Source organism: Podarcis bocagei (genome assembly GCF_964188305.1).
Source record: "Podarcis bocagei genome assembly, chromosome: 9".
Lineage (NCBI taxonomy): Eukaryota > Metazoa > Chordata > Lepidosauria > Squamata > Lacertidae > Podarcis > Podarcis bocagei.
Window position 1 is genome coordinate 58,471,463 of NC_138134.1, and position 23,218 is coordinate 58,494,680.

Sequence of the window (23,218 nt, forward strand, 5' to 3'; positions counted from 1 at the left end):
AGTGGTTCAGGCCACAGCGCCACCCACATCCCTATACAGTATATACAGTACCATTAGGAACATAAGAACCCATCTGGTACAGTATCTCACAGTGGGCAAACAGCTGCTCACGGGAAGCCTGAGTGCAATATTGCTCTCTCCACTTGCAATTTCCAGCAACTGGTATTCAGAAGCCAGCGTGGTGTAGTGGTTAAGAGCGGTAGACTCTTAATCTGGTGAACCGGTTTCGCGTCTCTGCTCCTCCACATGCAGCTGCTGGGTGACCTTGGGCTAGTCACACTTCTCTGAAGTCTCTCAGCCTCACCCACCTCACAGAGTGTTTGTTGTGGGGGAGGAAGGGAAAGGAGAATGTTAGCTGCTTTGAGACTCCTTAGGGTAGTGATAAAGCGGGATATCAAATCCAAACTCTTCTTCTTCATATTGCTTTTGACAATGGGGGTAGCACATAGCCATCAGAGCTAGTATCCACTGATATACCTCACCTGCCATGAATATCGTTTTGGACTGAGAGGAAGAAAGCAAGGTTCCTCCCTTTTTATTTTTATTTTTAATTCATTTTTCTTTTTCATTCTTTACATACATCTCAAATTCTTAACATTTACTATATATTCCTCCCTCCCTCCCTCCCCTCCAAGGCTTCCCCCAACTTCTGCTTTTGGTTTGTTTCTATTTTTACCCACTTTGCTATCTCTTAACAGAAAACGTTATTAATAACATAACATCAAGCGTAAAAACATAAAAGTAACAGTAAATACACCATCATATTTCACTATCTTCTAAACATTTTCTAATGCTAATAATGTGAATGTTTATTTAAATCCTGCCATCAAGTCTATTGACTTTCATTGTTTCTGCAAATATAATATGAATGGTTCCCAATCTTTTTTGAAGTCTCTGTTGTCTTTTTCTCTTAGTCTATCTGTCATTTTTGCCAGTTCCACATAGTTCATCAACTTATCTTGCTCTTGTTCTTTAGTTGGTATTTCTCCAGTCTTCCAATTTTGTGCAATCAACATTCTTGCTGCTGTAGTGGCATACATAAATAAATTGCCTGTTTCCTTTGGTTTGTCTTGACCTAAAATACCTAACAAAAAGGCTTCTGGTTTTTGTTTTTTACAAAAGTTATTTTCAACATTTTCTTCAATTCATTATATATCATTTCCCAGTAGGGTTTTACCTTTTTACAATCCCACCACAGGTTCTTCCCTGAACAGATATGAATGAGACCATGCATATCCCCCTGAGGATCATGGCAGGAATGTGGAATTGCCAGACCATGGCCTGGATGCAGGCTGCAGAAGATTCCCACCCTCTCTTCCAGGAAAAGCCGAGGTCAAGCACAAGAGAGCATTCCTGAATCAAACAGAAACCAAAGGCAGAGTCATGGGGCAGATCTTGGCAGCTAGGAAGATCAGCCAGAAGGAAAGCCAGGTGGCAAGTGTAGGGGCTGAAATATAGCCCAGCCCCCAAGACCCTATCCAAAATCTATTTAAGCCTGCTCTCCTCTCTAGGAACTCTTTACTATTGAGGAATGCAGTTACTCCTGAAGAGCCCTTTGCTCTTTGCACAGTGCCACTGGGCTCTCAGATGCACATCCCTTCATGGAACAATTGCTGACCTGGACCTTCTGGTGCCAATGCTTCTGAGAGATGGGTGGTGATTCAGTTTCCCCTTCCTTCTTAGATCATGGAATCATAGAATTGTAGGGAAATGATATATAATGAGATGAAAAAGATGTTGAAATATACATTTATTAAGAAACCAGAAGCATTTTTACTTGGCATTGTAGGAGATGATATAAACAGAAAGGATTGTAAGTTGTTTTTATATGCAATGATGGCAGCAAGAATATTATTGGCACAAAAATGGAAGCAAGAAGAACTACCGACGAAAGAAGAATGGAGGATGAAATTGATGGACTATGCAGAATTAGATAAACTAACAGGAAGGATTCGAAACCTGCGGGACCAGAGATTCTCAGAAGACTGGAGTAAATTTACGGACTATTTGAAAAGCAATTGTGATGAACAGATCACGCTAGTAAGTTTGCAAGAAGTTTTGTAAGGTGAATTATTTGAAATATTGCAAAAAAGACAATGAGGAGAATTATTAGTTAAGGATAATTAAAGGTAATACGAAATTAATAAATGCATAATAAGGGATAAAGAATGGGAAATCATCAGAGATGTTGACAGAAGTCTAAAAATATTGTAGAAGATGAGAAATAATGTTGTATGAATGTTGGAATTAATATGTTAAAAATTAATAAAAATGTGTGTGTGTGTGTGTGTGTGTGTGTGTGTGTGTGTATATATATATATATATATATATATATATATGAATCATAGAATTCTAAAGTTGGAAGGGATCCCAATGGTCATCTAGTCCAATCCCCTGCAATGCAGGAATCTCAACCAAGGCATCTATGGGAGCACCTCTGCTGGAGAAGGCCCTTCTGGGCAATACTCCTGTGACCCAATGAAACACCTGCAAGTTAAGCATTTTGGGAAAGTTTTTTTTGATGAATTAAGTCGCTGTGGAGCTGTGTGATATCACTGCTGCTCAGAAATTATTGGAGATCATCCATGAAGGTAAATACCTGGGTGTGAGCTGGCTTTCTTGAGCAAGAAATTGCTGCATATTGAGGGTTATTTCTTCATTCAGGAAACTCCTTCTCTTTGGAAAGGCATTCCTTTACACTGTTTTGTGTACCTGAAAGAAACTTTACCCGAAAACCTGTTGCACTCTGTGCCAGCTTGTAACCTGGGATGCTTTCATTTGTTTTGCAATACCTAAGAACATGCAAAGATTGGGAACAGGAGAAGTTGTTGACCTGACAATTTGTAATGAGTCTCACGAAGGGCCAAACTAGACATAACAGAGCCAATTTACTGCATCTCTATTCTCCTTACACTTCTGCAGGGAAGGGGAGATATGAATTGGGACCATAGCATAGTGGAATGAGGGTCTGTAACCTTTGCTTTTGCACTGTTTTCTCAATTTAAATCCCCCCATATGCTATTTGACTTGTTAGGAAAAGCATGCATGCTCACGTCATGTTTTTCCTAATGGGGCAACAGCTTAGGGAGCAATCTTCATTGGGAAAACAGAGCCATTCCTGATTGCACCCCTTCCCTGTGGCTTCCATTTGCAAAAGCTGAAAGAGAAAAGACATATTGTTGCCTATCACCCCAATCCCTGAGTGGTGTGAATTCCAGAGGTTCCGGGTGCTTACCCAGGGTTTATGTTTGCTTTTGGAAACGAGGCACAAGAGAGAAAGTGGTGTCTTTATGATTGTCAGGGAACTGCCATCAGGACAGGGGCAGGAAACAGTGGGGCAGTTGTGTTACAGGGAGTCTCCGAAAATCTTGCGAAGCAGTTCTTTTTCCGGTGATGAGGAAACCCCACCTCCAGTTGTGCTGGTCCTGTGGGTCAACCGAGAGGCGAGGTCCGAGTCCAGTCCAAGGTCGAAGGAGCAATATAGAGGCAGTCCATAAAAGGTGAAGCTGGGTGCAGGGGAGGGAGTCCGGTGAGGTCAGGAGCGCTGGCAGGAGAGCAGGACAGGGTTCAGGCAGGAACAGGCAACCTACAAAGTTGCTCCTGCAACCTGGGACTGGGGCTAGCTGGCTTTTATCTGCCCCGAGGCATAGGGCGGCCCCGGTCCACAGGTGACTCGCCTCTCCTGGCCTGGAGACGAGTACTCCTCCTGCGGGAACTTAGTTCCCTCCACTTCTCCGCCCTGAGCCTCTGCAGCTCAGGAGAGGCTGGAGGGTTACTGGACCCAGAGGCAACCTCACCTTCCCCTGATGGGGCTGAGAGTGGAGCACCTACAGACAATGGGTCCTCCATCACCTCAAGGGCCAGAGCAGACTCAGCTGGAGCCTGCACCTGAGGATCCAGCACAGGTGAGGACCCTTCAGGCTCAGGCCCCAGCCCCGGCTCAGCTGGTTCTGGAGGCGGAGACTCCTGTGCAGGCTGGGATTCCTCAGGTTCAGCCTCTGAGTCCGAATCCCAGGCCATCACACCAGTGACGAAGAGGTGAAAGGACCAGAGGATGCTGGTAGGAGCTTCAACACCGCTCCTGGCAAAGCTGGCCAGGAGAGAAGCACACCCCTTCCATCGCCCACCCTGCGCAGAAGTCTAAAGCGCAAAGAGGGAAGGAAAAGGCTGGGCGAAACGAGACTTTTATGCTGGGGGAGGTTCAGGAAACAAGCACTCCCGGATTCTGCTAGCGATTGAGGCAGGCATGAACTTTGGGGTTCTCCACTGTAAATAGTTTTGCACCTAAATAAAACCTGTAAAAGACAGGTCAGAATCCTGCCTGGTTACTCGTGAGCACCCACCTTTGCCATCTGACAATGATATATGGCTTATTTGCAGATATCTACAACCTGAGCCTACGATGAAGGGGCTCACAGCATTAACACCCAAAAAGGGTCTCCCATAGCTGCAGTCTTCGATTCAGACTCTTTCTCTGCCTTTCCAGCCTCAGCTTTTCTTCCAGCTCCTGGCTCACATAACTTGATTCTAGACTCAAGCTTTGTCCTTCTAACTACCTGTGAGTTGCCCACCCATTTGCCATCTCCCACAGAGCCCCTTAATCCCCCTTAATGGCTCATCGCTCAGGTGATCACCTCATCAGAAACTAGCCTGTCTTATATTTGAACACTTGCTGGATCCAGGGATTAGAGGTATTGGGCACCCAGCTTAACACACACACACACTCACACTCATAACACTATATTCACATGTCTCTGTTGTCATGGGGCTATTGTGGGAAAGGGGTTATTGTGCTGAACTAAGACTTGTGACTTTGGGACAGTCACATTCTCCAAGCCTAACCTACCCCAAAGGGTTGCTGTATTCATGAAGCTGGTTACTAGCTCCCAGTTTCTTGTTCCCAGTTCATTTATTCACCATACTTGCATAGATGACAGTCAACAGCATGTCCTCAAGCCAGCTTACAGAACAATGAATAAAATGCAATATTAAAAGTACAATAAAAGGATGAAAATGGAAGAATCCAAACCATAAAAACACTCAGATGCAATATTAAAAAACCCCTACTTTGTAGGAACAGAAAAATAAAGCCCATAGTTGAAGATCAACAACAACTAGAGGACTCCATATTAATACCCCTAAGTATATACCACTAATATACATAGTGAGCAGGCTGCATAGACAGCATACATTTAAGGTGCATTATTCCCCAAAGAATTCCAGGAACAGGAGTTTACCCCTCCCAGAGCTACAATTCCCAGCACTTTCAACAAACTACAATTCCCAGGATTCTTTGAGGAAACAAATGTGCTTTAAATGTATTCAGCCGTATTGGGCATATATCAGTCATATTAAATATACCCCCTCCCTCAAGAATCCTGGCTACTATGGTTTACTAAGGGTGCTAGGAATTGTAATTATGTGAGGTGCAAACTACAGTTCCCAGGAAAGGAATGTGTCTCAAATGTATGGTGTATACATGGCCTAAGACTCTTTAATGCAGGATAAAAGCAAACTATGCTCCAGATCTCTCAATCTCTCTTTCCCCCGTTCCCTCCCTTAAAAAAAACCCCTTCTATATGGATGGAAGAATTTGGGATTTTCCCTCACCAGATGTAACATCATTTCACTGAAAGGTAAACGAACTGAACTCAGATAGGGCCTAGCATGACTATGGCACTCCCAGCTTCTAGTAAATCTAATTATATTTTAACAAAGGTTAAGCCAAGTCAGCATTGGATCACTAACAGTCTAAGCACCCTGCAAAAGTAGAGGATAAAATTGTCTGCTTGCTGACTGATTACTATGACATTATTTCCCACAATGCATCTCCCCCATGCAGGATTTTGAGGGACGTGACTCAGCCCTTTAAACCGTTTGTTCGTATTGTCATTTACACATATAATCAAGGTCGTTTAGTTTCTTAAATGGCATACCTGAGATTCAAGGGCTAAACATGGGTGGCTAACACTGGCGTAATGCAGTCACTATGACCAAACTCTTTTGTTCAAATGCTATAATCTTCATCATCTGTTCACCAGGCGGCCTTAGGCAAGCCACTATTTCTCAGTCTCAGTCTCTCTCCCTGTCTCCACCCCTTCTTCTGCAAAAACAGGGATAATAATATCTGCTTAACGTACAGGGTGGTTGTAAAGCTTACTGAGAGGCATATGTGAAGTGCTTGTTATACCCTAAAGTGTTATTCAACAGGAACAATAATAAACACATTTAAAAGTCTATAATGCAGAAGAATATGTTATGATTTTTTAAAAAATAAATGGCCATGCTATACAAAGCAAAAACATAGGGGGACTCCAGTATGAGGAAAGAATCAGCAATCTACCTGAAATTGTCACATATTGTTTAGTGACCGTAAGGAATCACAGGGTTTCTTAGGAATGTGCTCCTCTCTTATCACAGTCACAGTTCAATCCTATGCATGCTTACCCAGAAGTACTATATTTAATAAGACTTACTCCCAAGTCAGTCTGAAGTAAAAGTGTGAGGAACCTCTTGCTGGACCCAGCCATCAGCCCCAGTCAGCACAAGCCAGTTGTCAGGGATGGTCCATTGCCATCCGCCCAGATCCCTGCCACTGTAATTGTGGGTTTTGGCTGCTATCCCATGCCATACTGAACTCAGCGGGACTTATTTCTGAGTAGACAGGTACAGGAAGGCAATGCTACCCTACCTTCCAACCTATTTTCAAACCAGTACCAAACTTCAGTTCACTATATGGAGATACTTTCAGGCAGCAGCTGCAGAATGAGCTGTAGATTCAGGCAAAGGGACATCATTCTCAATTGCCCCCAAACCTGGATGAAGATGCATCTGATGGAGAACTCTTTTAATCCAAAACCGATTGGCTGGCTGTTTGAATCAACCTGGCAAAGTAGTTTTTCTACATGTAATGAAGATATGGAATTTGCTTTACTACTAGGTGGCCAGAAGCCAAAGAGGAACATGGAAAGGCGCCATTGGTCCATCTAGCTCAGCATTGTCTACTCTGATTGGTGGGTTTCAGGCAGGGTTCTTTCCCAGCACTACCTTTTAAAACTTCTGTAGAAGAGGAAAGTACTCAAGTTCTGCTTGCTAGTTTCCCATAGGCACCTGGTTGACCACGGTGAGAACAGGATGCCAGACGAAGGTCTGATCCAACAAGCTCTTCCTATGTTCTTATGTACATCAACAACACAGGAGCTCTGCTCTTGTTTGTGTAGCTGGTGATGACCATTAGCTCAGATGGCTTAATTTGGGATTTGAGACATTCAAAGAGGAGATCTATTAAAAACACAAAAGCAGCAAATAGATTTAAAACAAAATCCTAACAACAAGTTGGAAAAAACAACCTTTTATTCAGTTCTGAAAGACCCATTTATTTGGTTAGGAAAGCTTATCAGAACAAAAATGTCCTCAACTCTTTCTGGAAAGTGCAGATAAGCGGACACTTGCGGTATCTCAGCAGGACTGCTAATTCATAGAACAGGGGCAGCTGCACTCAAAGCCCTGCTCTGAATTACTGTGGAGCAAGCTTCTGAGATCTTTGGAACTCCAAGTTGCTCAAGGTGGCAGAAGCAGTTCTCCCTTTCTTCATTTTAACCCTGCAACAACTCTGTGAGGGAAGTTCAGCTGGGAAGCAGCAACTAGGTCACTCCTGGCTCTGTGTGGAGTTGAATCCTGATCTCCCTTCACTCTTCACTGCTGCAGCATAGCGACTCTTCTCCATCATTAGTCATCATGGCTTTTGGAGCTTCTGCGTACCAGCAGTTGGAGAATAAACCTGTTTGCCTTGTTGTCAAATGAGTGGCATTTGCTTGCAGTTTCTTCATTTAGTGAAATCAGAGGTGGGAAACTTGGCAAGTAAAACCACAGGCTACGTGTGATCTTAATGTGAGACACAGAAATGTCTGCTTATGTGAATTTGGCATGTAGCACATCATAATCCTTAAGGGATGCTCCATTCTTGGTTTTTAGAGGAGCACATGCTGTTCTTCTGTTTGAGAAAGCAAGAACCCTGCAACAACCTGTGCTAGTGTTCAACTAGCTTCTTTTATCAGAGAAGTACATCGCTGCTATTATGCATGCCTTGTAGTTCTGGTTTTGCCAGCTCCTTAACAAGAGTCTCTAGCCCATGCATGCAAGCGTCATATGGTGTAATATCTTTGCTGTCAACCATTCCTTCTGCCATACATACCAGGGCAGGCAGATCAAGAGGCCAGGAGCTTTTGATGCTACTCCTGAAAAATAAGTGTGACAATTACAACAAAATGCTCACACTGCAGGACTAGAGAAATGCGCATCTTCTGCCTTGATTTCAACAGGTGCAGGTTTCCTCTCATCTGGAACAGGTACATCATCATCATCATCATCATCATCATCATCATCATCATCATCATCATTATTATTACCAAACCATTAAATTCTTGCAGTGGCGGACAAGCTTGAGCAATTGCTCTTCATCAGATTAATTAACTGAATTACAATACAGCCATTTTAAAATGCTATTTTATCAGTAGAAGACATTCCAAATTAAAAAACAAAAACCGTTCAAAGTATATATTTTATTTCTGCTATCAAGATGACCCCAAAGGATCAAAATTTACAGTATGCACACAATACTATTTAAGAATTGTGAAATGTTTAACCAAGCTGGTATTTCCTTAAATTCTAAATTGAAAGTTTGTTAATCTGTAGATTTAATGCAGCATTTTTGTTGTCAGATAAGGTTTCATATTGCTTGCCTTTTGTTATCATACTTGTTTTTATCTCATGTCAGCTACACTGATCTTGCTTTTTGGGAGAAAAGCGTACTACAGATAAAGAATGAAGACAATAATTTGCTGACATACACAAATCTTTGGGAGGTGTGTAATGGGATTTCCATTTATCCTGCACATGTAAAGCTCTCCCAAAGATACTGTCTTTTTATTTTCACATAAATGCTGTTTTGACTTCAGTGCACTGTTTTATGCTGTGAAAGTGTGTGTGTGTGTGTGTGTGTGTGTGTGTGTGTAAAGTTAAAAATAATAGCTGGCCAGTTATGTGTGTGGGACATATATATATATATATAGAGAGAGAGAGACAGACAGACAGACAGACAGACAGACAGAGAGACAGTAGTGGTTAAGAGCAGTGGACTCGTAATCTGGTGAACTGGGTTCGATTCCCTGCTCCTTCACATGCAGCTGCTGGGTGACCTTAGGCTAGTCACTCTTCTCTGAAGTCTCTCAGCCTCACTCACCTCACAGAGTGTTTGTTGTGGGGGAGGAAGGGAAAGGAGATTGTTAGCCACTTTGAAATTCCTTAGGGTAGTAAAAAAGTGGGATATCAAATTTAAACTCTTCTTCTCCTTCTTCTTCTTCTTCTTCTTCTTCTTCTTCTTCTTCTTCTTCTTCTTCTGAACAGGGGTGTGTGAATGTAGCAGTTTCTGAATATGGAATAGACACAAGGAGTATTGCTTTAAAAATGCACATGCAGAACGTATTTGTGGTTCTCTGTGCATCTTTTCTAAAATTGCAAATGGATAGCTGTGTTTGCCTATTTTAGCAAAAGCAATTCAGAATCGTGTGACACCTTGGTGACTAATCCGTTTACTGTGGATGAACTGTCATAGGTCAGAGTTCATGATGCATGAAGTGGTGCCTGAGTACAGAAAGAGAGAGAGAGAAGGGAAAAAGGCCATTTCACATAGGAAGGTCCAGAGTTCAAACACTGCAAAAGATAGCTGTAGCCGGGGCATCTTGGCTCATTGCAGGTCACAAATGAATGCAGAATCCAATGGCACAAACAAGATGCAGTCAGTGTGGGCATGTGACTTAGTCCTAACTAACTGGCAGCTGTAGATAATAAACAGACATTGCAAAACCAAGTTCTTCTGAAGCATATTCTTTTGGGAAAGTGAAATATCCGCCCCCTCCCCTTTCCCCATTGTTATTGCTCAAGAAATACGATGCAATAGTGAGCACAGTTGAAAACTTAGCACAACAAGTAGATTTATAAACTGACCGTCTATTGCACTAAAAACCAGCATTGGCTTCCAGATGTTGGCCTAAGCTCTAGCCAAGATACCAATGTGTGAGGTGTACCATTTTAGACAGAAGGTAGGGCTACACATGATGGAATGCTCCACTATGGGGAAAAATAGAGATTCTGGCAACATAGAAACTGGCATATTATGGAGGAAGCTAGGCTAGCATCTTCTCTTCTGAAATCTAGTTTTCTATATGAATTGATATTTTTAAAGATGTGGTGGACTCTGCATTCAGTTGGGTGAGACAAAAGTGAGCACTCCAAAGTGATACAATTCAGGCACAGGTTTACCAGGTTTTTGATACAAGCATTCAGTGAGCGGGGCCTCAGTCTAGTCAATGAATATCCACCCTCAGCTATAAAGATCTGCTGCATTCTCCAGGACACTGCTGAGACAACTTTCATGTCTTGCCTCAGCTGCAGGATGACTAACCATGGTCCTGAAAACCACACCTTGGTCCCTCTCCAAGGTGCTGATCCTACCTTGAGTTTCCTCCCTTTCTGTCTGGTGCAAACTACTTACCTCCCCTTGCTTGGGTGATCATCTATCCTTAGTAGTGCACATCCCCATGGATCTGGACAAAGAGACTGAAGTTAGAAATAAATTAGGTTCCCAAATTTATTTTTTCTATTGGGAGACACTTCTAAGTTCTTACTCACTTTTCAAAATACAAGTATTTCTCCAGCTACACATATATAAACCTAGAACATTTTAAAACAACTATCAAAATTCACAATGCTAGGACATAAAGAAAAGGTCAACCATTTGCTCTTAAGCCAGAAATTTTATTTAAAAAATGTAAAACAAAACACAGTAAAGGAACAATTAATTAAAAGCAGACCAAAATAATACCAATGATGAAAAGTCTTCAGGCCCCACCTAACAGAGAACAAAGGGGAAGCCAAGTGTCCCTGTTGGAGGAGAGTTTCCATAAATGTTTGATATGACAGTGTTTGAGTCCAACAAATTTATTATAATGTCCTTGAGGCTGGAGCATGCTCATTAATTAATTCTCATTTATTACTGGAGATATTTTGGACCAGTTTCCATGAACCCTGCTCCAGAAACGTGACTTCATGTGTTTTTGAATGCACCTGTTAAGCATTTTCTATTGTAAATGATTGATAGGGAGACGGAAGGGATTAGAATGTGGTAACGTGTTTTGATGGTGTTGGTAGTGATGGGGAAGGGAAAGCTCAAACCTGCTCATTTTCAATCCACCCTAAGTTCCTTTGAAATTTATCACACCAAGTCAATGTGCAATTGTCATGTCCAGAAACATGGCTCTCTATCAGAAGACTTGGAGAGCTAGTTTTATGATACAGATCAGAATGAGTTCTTGAAATAACTACGTACTTTGGGGGTTCATGTCCACTGTGCAGTAACCAAGGGGAGAATCATTTAGGTTGTAGTGTTCCCCATGTGAAATCACCTATCCTATGATATCAAGCAGGCACCTGAACCCCTCAGACTGATTACTCTCCCCAAATCAGGAAGACATCCTTTTGCAAGAATATCTGGTGCCAGGTGATTGACATGTGGAGGACCACTTGGATCCAGCCTATTGGTTGGATCTACTTTCCCACCCCTGCTCCCAAGTAGATCCTTGCTGTTGAAGAGATCCTGGTGACAGAGCCTTCTGACACCCAAATCTGCCGGAGAGTTTTGTAGTTCTCTGTTTCATTTTCCTTTGGAGTCCTATGTCTGGGACGTTTGTTAATGTCCAGAGATTGTATACTCATGGGGGTGGTATATGATAGATAGAAGACCGTTGGTGATAGACAGGGAAATGTTGGTCTCCCAGGGTGAGAGGCTGGAAGGGGAAATGAAAGATGCCAGGTGAGAGCTGGGTGCTATCTTCTGTGGCTGTAACACCATTACACAGAAAGCTTTGTAGTTCTATAGTAGGGTTTCTTAAACTTTCCATCAAGCTGAAACAGAAATATTGGACTGGATGTTTAATTCATAGTTCTGTCTAATGCAACTGGATAAATTTTGCTAACAGTGCTGCCATTTTTCAAAGACTAAGAGGCCATACCAAATCAGGAACGTAGACAAGGATGCTATTGTCTCTCTTAAAACCAGAATGGACTCCAGACTCTGCTCAGATATAAGTAAGGCCACTGCCATCTATTGACTAAGCTATATAATGGCCGTATCCACATATCATCTCGCACACGCTTTGCTTTTTGCTGTTTTTGTTTTTAAAAGAGGCAGCAAATAAACCAGGGCCACTGAAACATTTTTACTCACTCATCTCTAAATCTCAAAAAATTCTGAACAATTCAGTTGGAGCAAGTGTCAGTCCGAGAAGCAATATAGCTGGCAGGTATTTTTCCTCTGTTCAAAGCCTTTCCGTAATATCTTGTGGCAAAGCATTCTTCAGACTAATCCAGCCCTCTATTAGCACAAATGCTTCTGGTTAATAAGTGCTCACTCCAGCAAAACAAAAATGCCTTTCAATGCCAGGAAAGGAGAAGGAGTAATGAACACATGCTGGAGTTGGCAGCTACAAAACAACAAGCGCTGTCAAAATAATAAATCAAGGGGCCTGAGATAGGAGCTCTGCTCTGATAATGTGACTATCTATTCATCAGCACCCCACCCCAAAGAGGCCTCCCACAATCTGATATTCTCTACTCATTGCAACTATGCCTAACTGCAGACACATAATTCAGGAAGTTATGAGAAACCTTTTTTCATCTTGAGGGTCAAAGTCCCTTAGGTGCAACCTTCGGGGTCTGCATACTTCTGGTAGGTGCAGCCAGACGCAAAAGTGGGAAGGGTAATGGGTGTGACTCTTTACCTTTGTACAAACTACATTCCAGCCACAGAAGAACCAGGGTCCCACACACACACACACACACACACACACACACACACACACACACACACACTATTCCAGCAAGCAAGAGGTGGGTGCATTGGCTAGCTTAGTTAGATTGGGACCATTGCAGAGCCTGGGAGTGCTATGGGCATATTTACTGCTGGGAAGATGTTAAAATGTGCAATACTTAATGCTCGTCACATGGGACTGCTGCATAGAAATCTGGACTTTCCTGAGCATCCATCCTTGAGGTTAAACTTTGGCTAGCCCCCAAAATGGAGAAGGATTTTCATTCTGCAGCGGATTGGAAAGAGAAAATAATTCCCCCTGGAATTGCCGATGAATTGAACGTTTCAGCATTATGCAAATACAGGCCGCACATCTAAAAACAGCAAAAAGCCTTGTTTATTTAATGAAACTCAAAAACAGCTTTCAGAGTCAGTTGCTGACCAAATGTGGGATAGTGAAAGTTATCTGTTAGGGAAATAATAGCAGTTTTTATACAGGATTACTGAATGATCCAGTTCATATGCAGAAAATGAGAGGGGTTCACATGCTCCCTTACCTTGGCGAAGTCCAGTCTCCCAACATGTTGACAAGTGGACCCGCAATGTCAAAATATTTATAACTGAATCAGTGTGTTCCTGCAGTGTCAAGAGTATCCCACTATGCAGCAGAGTTGCAGGTCAGTTCAGCTTACCTAGTGAACCAAAGGAGGGTTTTTTAAAAAACCATTTACAACAACAATTCATTAATGCAGCATGATGTGAGCACAATGAGACCATGAAACCTGATCCTGATAACCTTGTGCAGCAATGCAAGAGGTGAAGCTTTTCCTGTCTTTTTATCTCCTTGCATGTAAGGTCAGCTACATTTTTGCATGCCTGGTTACTGTTAAAGGGCACAGGAATAAGTGAGACAAACAGTATCAACCCCAATGCAAGGGGATCATTTCAGTACCATGCAGTGGAAGGAATGAAGAATCCAGTGCCTCTGGATGTTGTTGGACCACAACTCCCATCATCTCTGATCATTGCCCGTGATGGATATGGCTGATGGGAGTTGGAGTCCATCTGGAAGGCCACAGGATCCTCATCCCTGGTGCATGCAGACCCTATGCCATGTTACTTGGCACGCCTGGAAATGATCCCCAACAGGAGTGACAGTGGGAAGGACTACAAAAAGTGTGGTCTCTAGCGTGTCACAGATCCACCCCTTGTGCTGAATGAGTGTGTGTAGCATTTAGCACATACCAGTTTGTCTCTGAGGTTGCTTCACCACTTCTCTAGCTCTACTCAACCCATAACCTTGCTCAATCCATGTGCAGCTGCAATAGCTGGATTCATACAAAGTGCTCCTTCCTTGATTGAGATGAGGCTGAATGTCACCATGCAATGGTAGGCTCTGCCCTGATAGCATATCAGATCATTTCCAAGAATTGTGAAGGTAATGTCCAGAAAAATCAGTCCTACCAGGGGTGCCAAATTGAATAAAATATTGTGGGTAGGCTAGGTAAGACCCCACATTGACCACAAGACACAAACACCATTTGAATGGCAATGCTCATCAACTTTGTGGGAGCCCAGTGCCCTCAAATATTTTATTAGGGGGACTGAAGGGACCTCAGCCCCTAGGAGTTGACTCCTATGAGTCCTACAGTGCAAGAGATCTGTCTGTTTTCATAGTTTTCCCCACAGGCTGACCCTCCGCCTTCCAGCAGCAAACTCACTAGGCCCTGGAAACAGCTGCATGGGAAATTATACATTGCACAAAAAGGCATATAAGGAAGCTCTGTGTCTGGAACCCGTAAGTGGGCTTGCAGTGGGTGGCACGTGGGGGAAAAAGATTAAGGACGTAAGGAGAGCCTGCTGGGTCTGGGTTCCAACCAGTGATCAGCCAGATGGATCTGGGAAGGCCAGAAGCAGGAGCATCATTGATTCTTGGCCAATGTGTTAAACCCACATACTTTTCACAAAAACTACAGTGGCTGCAGTTTCCCCCATGCAGATTCTCTCCTTTAAATGACTGGTTCAAGAATGATCTAAGGGCAGCTCATTGAAACAAGGGAGAAGGGCATTTGCAGAGCTGCTGGCAGCTCAGCTGGTCTCTCAAAGAATGAGCACTTCTGTAGTGCAGTTCTTTGGCAAGCCTCTCGCTCTGCCATTCCACCCCTTGATCCCCACCTTCATTCTCCAGGAACAGCTCAAAACAGGAACCTATCTATGTATAGAGGGACAGGTTCAGGGAAGCAAGGAATAAAGGACAGCGTGTCCCCAGTGTTGTGTTGAAATGCTTTCCATATCCCTGCTTAGTCAGAAGGAATATTAGCTATTTCCCAACAGAGGCTGAAAGGCATACCCACATGTACTGCTTACTTTGCAGCATGAGGAACTGGAGCAGCTGAATTGGCGGCAGGAATTTGTTTCTCTACCCAATTTTTTTCGGCTCTGTCTTTTGGAGGAAAGGAAGGCTAAAACCACCACTGGGAGGGGCCAGCCGTGGTTGGCTTTTGACCCGAGCAGTTGCACATGGCCAAGGCTATCTGGCACTGCACAGTGACTGAGCTGCAACCTGTGTCCCTCCTCAAAGCTTTATCTGTGCAAGAAGCGTTGGCTATTCTGAAGGACCGCAGAAATAATCAGCGACAGCAAGAGGTAAGCAGAGAAGCAGGGCATGCTCCCCCCCCCCAACCCACTCCCTGCATATGAAACAAGATAGTGGGAGAACTTATTGTGAAAGGCAAGCATGGGCAAATAGTTTGTGAAAGAGTAGTGGCTACCGGAATGGAGCAATAGCATGTGCAAATGTGTGAGGCTATTCTCAGGATTCCCCTTTGGTAAATACCTTGCATGTGGCAAGCTTCTGTTTGACCCTTCCAGGTGAGAAGCTATTGAGTAACCTGAGATATAGGAGCACGCGGGATTTCCCCAACTGATTGGTAGGAAGAACAGCTCGATAAGGAAAAAGAAATACTAGACGATGCACCATCACTTTTGCTGGCAATGGTCCTGTCCTAGCTGAATTTCTGCCTGTTGTGTAGCTGCTAACAAGGCAGGCAGAAACCTTGCCAGGGAAAGGGGAGTGATCCATGGTGGTCTGGAGAAACTTAGTTGGTAGAACACAAGACTCTTAATCTCAAGGTTGTGGGTTCAAGCCCCATGTTGGACAACAGATTCTTGCATTGCAGGGGGCTTCAACCAGATGTTCCTTGTGGTCTCTTCCAACTTTCCGATTCTATGATATAGTCTGAGATCACGACTGCAGCATAATCCTATGCGTATTTACTCACCGTGTCTCGCTTTAGCACTAAAACAAAGCGAAAGAGAGCAATGCTTGTAAAGGTGGGCACATGAAACGACATGGGTGAGTTTCTGAATGCTGACACAGCCTGTTTACCCAAGATGGGGCTGTGTGTACTGTGCAACAATAACGGATTGGGGACATCTCTCATGTTGACAACTGGGACATAGGCTGCATACAGCCGCTGTGAAATTTGTAGGGATCAGCACACCTGGAATAAAGCAAAACAAAACATCCACACATCCATGCCCTAATGACATTATTTAGAAAGTTGATAAACCCGGCCCCAGCGAGATCAGCAATGACCCTGCTGTTTTCCTGGGCAAATCTCTCATATCTGCATGCTCAGATGTTGACATTTCTGAGCCACAGCCAAGCCTTAGCAAACTATTGTTTACCATCTGAAATTGCAAAGCGCATGCTGTGCCCCCTCTCCCTTGTTAACTCTTCGGTGTGTTTCACATTTCTGAAAAGGAAAGTTTTTCTGCAGCCAGTTAGTGCTTCAGCAAGCAAGGATAGTGGCTGGACTGGAATTCTCCCCTTGAAAGTACAGTAATTTAGAATTGCTTGCGTGAGAAAGAAAAGAGATAAAGGGATGGTTTAAAGCAGAAGTGGGGAACTTCAGACTCGGGGTTCAAAAGTGACCTTTTGTTCCCTGGTCACATCCATGACAGGCCCTATCTCATGCTTTATTTATTTAGATTTATACACTGCTTGATTGTAAAAAATATCACTTCAAATTGGTTTACAAAACACAAAACAGTAACTGATTGAGGAACTGGAGCACCTTCTCTGTGAACAAGGGCAAACAGAATTGGCTGGCATGACAATTCAAGACAGACAAAAAAATAAAGCACTCACAGGAAATAATAGTGCTGCTTTATTCTTCACTGGGCTGGCCACATCTGGACCCCACATTTTAAGACTAAGACTGACAAATGGGAGTGGGTTCAAAGGTGGGAGATCATGATGGTGAGGGAGGTCTGGAAGAAACCCAGCCCTGTGAGGAACAGTTAAGAGAGATGGGCATGTTTAGCCAGAAGGAGAGAAGAGGGGTGAGGTGGGGTTGTGGTTGTGGTTGAAGATAGTAAGATGGTACAACTAATTGCACTAACTATTCATATTGATTTTTTTTTTTAATGTGTTGCTTTTGCCTCTTTTACTGTATTTCATTCTATTACAATTTGAAATCCATGGAATTCAATTTTAATATATTAAAATGCAATGCTGAAGGATTAAAGAAGCAATTTCTTAATGGATCTCTGTGTGTGTGTGTGTGTACACGTGTGTGCGCGCGCATGTGCTTGTGTGTGTGTGTCTATATAAAAACTCCTAGCAAAAACTGGGAAACTCCACTCTTGTATGATTTCAGCTGCCTTCTCAACCTTCCCTGCCCCTATGTTCTGTCCTCTATCAAGCAGGAGGAGCTGAATGCATCCCTGCCGTCCCGTTGTCCCGTCCGCTTCTGCTGGGGAAGAAACTTCCCTCTCCGTCTCTTTTGGCTTCTCTCCTGCCCTCCCGCCCCCCTTCCATCGATCCTGCGGGCTCTCCAGGATTAGGAAAGGTCCGAGGGAGCGCCCCAAACCCTGCCCTTGCCCAGGAGGGGAGGGGAGCGACGAAGAAGACGCGCCACCAGCAGCCGCGCAGGACGCAGTGCGCCCGAGGGAGGCTGAGGCTGCGGACAGGACCTCCTCGTTGGCTCCCGCCGGCAAAGGGAAGGCAAGGCGCGTGCGCGCCGTCGGCGAAACCTTAACCCTTCGCGCTCCTTCCGTGCCGCTTCTGCTGAGCAGCTGAGCCAAGAGCAGCTGCTGCGTCGTCGTCGGCGATGTCTCTCGTGTCTCGGACGCTCCTGGCCGCCGCGCTCGCTTTGGCACTGGCCGGCTTGGCTCCGGCCACGGCGCAAGGATCGACGCCAGCAGCCTCTCCGGCGGGGCCGCCCTTCGCCCGGGATGTCCTGGCGCTGTTCGGGGGCAACCGGAGCCTCTCGGCCGGGCAGCTCGAGCAAATGCTGCAGAAGATGGGAGCCGCGCACCGGCTGGAGGAGTCGCTGGCCGGACAGCTGGACCTGCACGTCCTGCGCTACAACCAGGTACAGTCCAGTCCCGGTCGTGCTGCCCCGGCAAAGTCTTTCGCCGCCCCGTCTCCTGGATTCTCCCCACAAGTTGTTACAGAGGGGAAACTGAGGCGGAGACAGGAGGACCGGGTTGGATCTTTCTGCAGAGACTTGAAGCCTCCTCGCCCGGGGACGGGGGACGGGGCAGGGCTGCAACTTGCGGTTGTTTTCACATAATTCTGATCGTCGCCTTTTAACTCATTGATTGTGTGCGTTTTCGAAAATTCGTCCGTCGATGGTTTGAGCGTGGTGCTGATAGTGTCAAGGTTGCAGGTTCGAGCCTTATATGGGAGAGCTGGGGGTTGGACTAGATGATCCCTGGGGTTCCTTCCAACTTTATGTTTCTATGCAGAAAGTCCCAAGTTCAGTCCACTGCATGGCCAGGTAGGGCTGGGAAAATCTCTGCCTGAAACCCTTAGTCAGTGTGGATGGTATTGAGTTAATGGCCTAATAGTCTGATTAGGTGCAAGGCAGCTTCTGATGTACACAGCATAATTGCCCAATACTGTTTTCATTTGGGTTCGCTCTGCCCTCTCTGCTCTCTCACCCAGGTACAACCATTTACTTGTCAAATCACCACACATTCATACATCTGAAGAAAGAATAGTAATAATTTTATTATTTATACCCAACCCATCTGACTCTGCAAAGGCCATAAGGGATTTGTCTGTCTTTAAGGTATGACAAGGTGCTATAGTCCAACTCGAACAGTTTTCAAGGAAATTAGGCAAATTTATTCAGGATAAGGCTAGGACCCTTGACAATGATGTAGTTCCTTCAGGATCATGGGCAGTCAATCTGTGAATACTAGTTCCTGGGAAACATAGTGGGAAGCTATGCCAGTAGGTAGCTCAATAAAGATGTGGACCCAGTGTGTGGCAGGTGTGAGAAAGGTGAATTCCATGATAGGGATAATTGGGGAAAGAATTGGAGATAAAACTGCTGATATCGTGATGCTGTTATATGATCCATGAGCTTTTGGAATACAGTGGTACCTCAGGTTAAGTACTTAATTCGTTCCGGAGGTCCATACTTAACCTGAAACTGTTCTTAACCTGAAGCACCACTTTAGCTAATGGGGCCTCCTGCTGCTGCCGCGCCGCCGGAGCACGATTTCTGTTCTCATCCTGAAGCAAAGTTCTTAACTTGAAGCACTATTTCTGGGTTAGCGGAGTTTGTAGCCTGAAGCGTATGTAACCTGAAGCGTATGTAACCCGAGGTACCACTATATGTTCTGGTTACCTCATCTCGAAAAAAGATATTGCGGAGTTGGAAAAAAAATCAGAAAAGGACAACCGGAATTATCGCTGGGATGGAGAAACTCCACTATGAGGAAAGATGACAGCATTGGGGACTTTTTTAGTTTAGAGAAAAGGCGAGTAAGTGGCAAAATGGTCGAAGTGTGTACCATTAGGCATGGAGAAAGTGGACAGAGAAATGATTTTCTCCGTCTCTCATAACCCTGGAACTCAGTGACATCCAGTGAAACTGAATGCTGGAAAGAGTACTTATTCACACATCGTATAGCTGAACTACAGAATTCGCTCCCACAAGAGGCAGTGATGGCCAGCCAACTTGGATGGCTTTGCAAAGTGAAACTGAGCATTGAAGGAACATATCCTAAAAACAAACATGTACTGCACAATGTGGTGGGGAAACTTTGGCTTTGCAAATGTTACTAAAACTACTATACTCTCATTGTCCCTGGCCATGCTTGCCGGGGCTGCTGGGAGTTGTAGTTCCACCATATTTGGAGGGTCAAAGCTTCCCCACACCTGTACAAAGCAAAACCATGGTTTTATCATCCACATGCAAACATGTGGGCTCTCAAGGAGGAGATTGGAGCTGCTCCTCCCCAGGTCCTTTATCTCAGGGCAGCACAGCAGCAAAGCCAAGGTTTGTTCTTGGCTGCAGCTTGTGATTAATGAGGGGAGAGCTTCACCACAATTCCAGGTTGGGACAAGCCAAACCTTGGCTTAGTTGCTGCACTGAGTTAAAAGGGCTTTGGAGGAGCAAAGTGGGTGTGATCACCTTCTCGGGAGCCCACCTGCTTTTGCAAAGCCATAGTTTTGCTTACTGTGACTTGCAGACCTGCCCAATATGCATTTATTCAACTCCTAAAGATGTTTGCTTTCAGACCTGTGTTCCGTTTCTTTGTGGGCACAGTTTTATTTGAATAACTAAGACTGCCAGTTTCTGTGCATCTCATTTGGGTGCCGTGCTTGGAACAGAATGTTACGGTACAGTCCCTTGTTGGGGCTGACTTTTAGTGGGTAATGTTAAACTTGTTGGTTGGGATGTGGAGTGACAGGAGGCACTGTAGCTCAGTGGTGGAGCACATGTCTTGCATGCAGAAGGGACCATGTTCAGCCCCTGACATCACCAGGTCTGGCTGTGAATGGGAGAGCCACTGCCAGTCAGTGTAGACAATACTGTGCTCAGTGGTCCAACTTGGTGTAATAATAATAATAATAATAATAATAATAATAATAATAATAATAATTTATTATTTGTACCCCGCCCATCTGGCTGGTCTCCCCAGCCACTCTGGGCAGCTTCCAACAAAGATTAAAAATACATTAAAATGTCACACATTAAAAACTTTCCTGAACAGGGCTGCCTTCAGATGTCTTCTAAATGTCAGGTAATTGTTTATCTCTTTGACATCTGAAGGGAGGGTGTCCCACAGGGAGGGCGCCACTACCGAGAAGGCCCTCTGCCTGTAACTTGGCTTCTTGCAGTGAGGGAACCGCCAGAAGGCCCTCAGCGCTGGACCTTAGTGTCTGGGCAGAACGATGGGGGTGGAGACGCCAGGTATACTGGACTGAGGCCGTTTAGGGCTTTAAAGGACAACATCAACACTTTGAATTGTGCTCAGAAACGTACAATTACAAATGTGTAAGATGGTAAGGGTTTTAACTCTTGCTACAACAGATGCTTCCGAAGCAAGGATTGTTGCCAGTGCTTAGGGCAGGGGTCAGCAAACCTTTTCAGCAGGGGGCCGGTCCACAGTCCCTCAGACCTTGTGGGGGGCCGGACTATATTTTGGAGGGGGGGGAAGGACAAATTCCTATGTCCCACAAATAACCCAGAGATGCATTTTAAATAAAAGGACACATTCTACTCATGTAAAATCACACTGATTCCCAGACTGTCTGCGGGCCAGATATAGAAGGTGATTGGGCCGGATCCTGCCCCCAGGCCTTAGTTTGCCTACCTATGGCTTAGGGCAGAGCATGGACTGGACTTCCACATGCATACCTAGTCTGAAGATCTTGTTTAGTTTGGGATAATTCTTATTGCATTGTGAGAGCTACAGCTGCTAATTCAAATCTAATGAAAGAAAGAAAGAAAGAAAGAAAGAAAGAAAGAAAGAAAGAAAGAAAGAAAGACAAGTGAAAGGGGCTTATGCAGAGTGAAGACTTTCTTGTTCCAACAGGGAATTGTTCCCTTGGGAATTTGCTGCTTTTAAGGAAAGAGCTGGTTCCATGCTGTTTTTATTGTAATTATTACTTTTGTTTTAAAAGAGATTTTATATATGCATACAGTTTTAAATCTATCCATGTCTACTCGAAATTTTAATGATTGATTTTTCTGTGTTTTTATCTGCAAGCTGCCTTGAGTTGAGTCCCATCAGCAAGAAAGGCAGAGTATTAAAATATATATATAAGAATAATATCACTATGGATACCTGGCTGACTGGGCATTCTCCTACACCATTGCTCAAAACATTTGACAAGGTAGAATATGTGTACAACTCTCACAGCCATGCTGGATCCATAAGCCTCAAGGATCTGTAAGCTTCAAGGCTTTTTATCTGCCTGCTGAATTCCAGTTCATGGCTATGTAAATACAGTGGTACCTCGGGTTACATACGCTTCAGGTTACAGACTCCGCTAACCCAGAAATAGTACCTCGGGTTAAGAACTTTGCTTCAGGATGAGAACAGAAATTGCGTAGTGGCGGCGCGGTGGCAGCGGGAGGCCCCATTAGCTAAAGTGGTATCTCAGGTTAAGACCAGTTTCAGGTTAAGAACAGACCTCCGGAACGAATTCAGTTCTTAACCCAAGGTACCACTGTATGGGAAACATTTGCAGCCTGACAAGGAGAATATCCCATCCAAATACAGTGGTACCTCGGGTTACATACGCTTCAGGTTACAGACTCCGCTAACCCAGAAATAGTGCTTCAGGTTAAGAACTTTGCTTCAGGATGAGAACAGAAATCGTGCTCTGGCAGCGTGGCAGCAGCAGGAGTCCCCATTAGCTAAAGTGGTGCTTCAGGTTAAGAACAGTTTCAGGTTAAGAACGAACCTCCAGAATGAATTAAATACTTAACCTGAGGTACCACTGTATTATATTCAAATAAATTTTGCTATTATTTCCTAACCATGCAAGTGGGGATTTATAATTCTGAAGTATGAAGTGACAGCTATTCTACAACTGGTTGTGGCTGTGGTGGCAAGGGAAGAGAAAAATGGTTCAGACTAAAGCCAGTCTCTGCACACATTTAAAGCAGCATGATACCACCCAAAGAATTCTGGGAGCTGTAGTTTGATGAGGAGAACCCCATTCCCCTCACAGAGCTACAATTCCCAAAGGAATTAACAGTCAGTCCCTCTTCACAGGGAACTCTGTTAATCTAAATTGTAAACCATTGCTTTTCTATCAGGCTATACAGCACATGTAAAAACACTTGACATGGTAAGTTGTGGCACCCTAGGGGATGCTGACTGATTGTAGCACTTCAAATATAAGACTTGTTATGCACACACACATAGGCATGGCAAAGAAAGAAGGTGGGAAGGGTGGATGACGTCTGAGCAGACATATTGGGAAATGCTGCTGTGTTGCAATCTGTAAGCAAAAATTCCTTTGAGAACCAGTTACCAGTTCCTTCATATAAACATCCACCCATCTGGTCACTGGTTGAGCAGGAATTGCCAACA

The 23,218-nt window shown here is 44.2% G+C and overlaps 1 protein-coding gene across 3 annotated transcripts in view; it reads left to right on the forward strand.

Annotated features, from left to right (window-relative positions):
- The first annotated feature begins 8,178 nt into the window (after positions 1–8,178).
- The window catches only part of SLC39A8 (solute carrier family 39 member 8), a 48,457-nt gene continuing 33,417 nt past the window's right edge, over positions 8,179–23,218 (forward strand). Inside the window, exons 1-2 of one of the 3 annotated variants that reach the window (XM_081209371.1) lie at positions 8,179–8,348; positions 17,579–18,246. In XM_081209371.1, the coding sequence (XP_081065497.1) occupies positions 17,983–18,246 (264 nt within the window). In that variant the 5' untranslated portion in view covers positions 8,179–8,348; positions 17,579–17,982. Of the gene's footprint in view, positions 8,349–15,219; positions 15,512–17,578; positions 18,247–23,218 lie in introns of those variants that run through there. The other 2 variants (XM_081209372.1, XM_081209373.1) reach the window with 2 other exon arrangements.